This window comes from Oncorhynchus masou, chromosome 5 (genome assembly GCF_036934945.1).
Source record: "Oncorhynchus masou masou isolate Uvic2021 chromosome 5, UVic_Omas_1.1, whole genome shotgun sequence".
Lineage (NCBI taxonomy): Eukaryota > Metazoa > Chordata > Actinopteri > Salmoniformes > Salmonidae > Oncorhynchus > Oncorhynchus masou.
Window position 1 is genome coordinate 60,210,285 of NC_088216.1, and position 2,993 is coordinate 60,213,277.

At 49.0% G+C, this 2,993-nt stretch overlaps 1 protein-coding gene across 1 annotated transcript; it reads left to right on the forward strand.

Moving 5' to 3' along the window:
- The first annotated feature begins 923 nt into the window (after positions 1-923).
- On the forward strand, positions 924-2,496 carry LOC135527575 (amphoterin-induced protein 1-like). The gene has a single exon (XM_064956070.1). It carries the CDS (start codon positions 925-927, stop codon positions 2,494-2,496), a length of 1,572 nt encoding a protein of 523 aa, XP_064812142.1. The 5' UTR covers position 924.
- Positions 2,497-2,993: the final 497 nt, after the last annotated feature.

The following is a 2,993-nucleotide window of genomic DNA, read 5'->3' on the forward strand; positions in this document are numbered from 1 at the left end:
GGCAGAAGGCTGCTGCTTCGCTCTCTCTGATACGGCATAGACGGCTTGACATCATATGCTGTGGTCTACTCCGCTCTTAAAGAATCACTTCGAATTGCATTTTCTTATTATATGAAGTATAGCCAATTGGTAGGCTACTATTTTGCATCGACGTCCTGGGTCCATTTGCTGTACAAACCTGCGACATGTCTTAATATCGCCTTTGATCTTCTTCAGTTTACGCCTTGAGAGGGAGCGGAAGGTAAAATAATGCTTGTGGATAATTTATTTTAGGCAGAGGTCACCTGGATGTTGAACGTTTCTATAGGTTTGAAAACTAAAACTATGTTGCATGGCATCAGCTAATAGCAAAGTATTTAACTTGTTTTGGCTTTATATATAATATATAGCCTACTCTCCTCTTTAGCAATATGATATCGGCAGTACTTTTTGTGGCTAATGTGGCTAGACATGTAGGATGTAATGTAGGCAGTGTATTCAATGTCGAAAATGAGTTAGTGAATGAAACAAGCGTAGAAATTAGAGATCTGTTCTGAGACGCATGAAGTTCAACTCGTTATGGGAACTTGTAGCGGTCCTGTGGTGCAATGCACCCCGGTAAGTCTACCATGTGCGTATGGTTAAAGTGCATGGAAGATATTCTGCTCATCTATTACCGTTTAGTAGCGCATTTACTATGCTTGACAGACCACATGTGTGAGTTATGACTGTCATGTGGTTGTTTTATGTTATTGCTAGGTGTTGTCATAATGTTAGCCAGGGGACACTACAAATATCAAGGTAAAGGGAAGCAATGTGCTGCTGACCTCCAATATATTTTCTTTCAGCACATGGCCGATTGAGGATGTATGTCATATGAAGTCTAAATTCTGCATTGTGAGGACTAAGATTCCCTATCTAAAAATACATTCAACATCCTCTACCATGCCTGCACCTGACATGGTGGATGGCAAACTCTCTGGTTCCCGCTGTGCCATAGAAGGAGTGTCTATTAAGGGGCTCTTTGCCCTTCTGGTCCTGAGTCTCCTACTGCCTTCAGGAGCAACAACCAGCTCAAAATCTGTCACCTGCCACAAAACCTGTTTGTGCGCCAGCAACATCGTTAGCTGCTCCAAGATGAACCTGACCAGCATCCCCATGGCTTTTCCTCGCTACACTGCTGTGCTGGACCTCAGCTTCAACCAAATCAGTAAACTGAAAGCTGAATGGACCCCAGTCAAGCTCAGCATGCTGCACAGCCTCCTGCTCAGCCACAACGGCCTCACCTTCCTCTCTTCCGAGGCCTTCCTATATGTCACACAGTTGCGCTACCTGGACCTGTCCTCAAATGGCCTGAAAATTCTGGAGGAGTTCATCTTCGAGCCCCTGGAGCACCTGGAGGTGCTTCTGCTTTACAACAACTACATCTCCCAGATTGACCGCACTGCCTTCTCCAGCCTCAACAGCCTGCAGAAGCTCTACCTCAGTCAGAACCAGATCCAACGCTTCCCCCTGGAGCTGGTCAAAGAGAGGAATCGGCTGGAGAAGCTCACTCTGTTGGACGTGTCCACCAATCGGCTCAAACTGCTGCCCATACAGGAGCTCCAGGTCCTGCCTGCCTGGATCAAGAATGGCCTCTACTTCCACAACAACCCGCTGCCCTGCAGCTGTGAGCTGTACAGCATGCTGGCCCGCTGGCACCGCCAGGAGCTCAGCTCTGCCACTGATTTCAGAGACGACCACACCTGCCTCCTCCCAGGCACACAGAAGGAGAAGGCACTCACCCTGGAGCTGAACAAGGTCCATCTGAATTGCAGCGCAGTGACCATTTTAGACGAGGAGGCCTACCTTGAGCAGTTCATAAGACTGGGCTGTGACACTAGGCAGAGGTACATGCTGAAGAGCTGGGTCCTTCCCGGCAATGTGCAGTTGTCTTCTGGTAACCAGAGTTCCAGGGTCCTCAGCGACGGCAGCCTGCAGGTCGGCCCCATCACACTAGAGGACTCTGGGATCTACACCTGTTACGCAGTGGGGGAATCCTTCAACGAGACCCTGTATGTGACTGTGTTAGTGCACAACGCCACTCAGGCTGGAGGGCAGGAGGGCATGAAGACGGCCTACACCACATTGGTAGGCTGTCTGGCCAGTGCGATGATGGTGCTCATCTACCTCTACCTCACACCCTGCAGCTGCATCTGCTGCCCGGGCCAGGGCCTGGACAAGAGAGCCCCGGGGGACAGCCTTCACTCCTCCATCCTTAGCGTCTCTCCCACCCATGAGGACACAGGCCCGGTGGTAGGCGGAGGTGGAGGGGGTGTCTTTGACAAGCCTCCCTTTAACAGGCATGTCACCTACCTGGACCCAAAGGGCCTGCTGGAGCACAATGGGCGACTGAGCCCATGTGGGGAGGAGGATGAGGAGTGGCAGGAGGAGGACAGAGGGAGGCAGGAACAGAGAAGGAAGTCAGACGCAGAGTCTCTGAGCTCTGTGTACTCGGACACCCCTATTGTTGTGTGAGATGGTGCTTCGCTTCAACTGTTGGATCTTCCACATAAAATCACTGGGGGGAGGGTGGAGGATGGGTGACTCAGCTGCCTCAGTAGGACTGTAACTTGCTCATGAAGCAGGAGGAGGCTATCCATTTTCCATATGCAGAAATTCAATAGGGTAAGTAGCTTTACTTAGTGGGATTACACTATCTTGTCTTTTTATAAAACAAGAACTTTCAACCAAATGAGGATTAATTCTCACTAATTTATTCTGTAGCAATCTATGTGTTCATCAAATGCTTCATCCCTTTGTGTTAGAATACCAATATTGTTGATTCTTTCCAGTGATAAGGGGCACAAATACGTTATGAGTTGTAGCTGAATTTATGCAACCAACATAAGCAGCATTGAAGTGTATTCACTTGAATAGACTCAACATTGCTCCAATACATCTGTGCCGCTGTGACGCCTGGATCACCAGGCTAATAATAGTCTCTGTCACTTAGTCATTATTGGGGGGGGGGG

Bases quoted from the DNA above. Each gene is read 5' to 3' on its own strand.
- LOC135527575 (XM_064956070.1), top strand. From the start codon at position 925: ATGCCTGCACCTGACATGGTGGATGGCAAACTCTCTGGTTCCCGCTGT.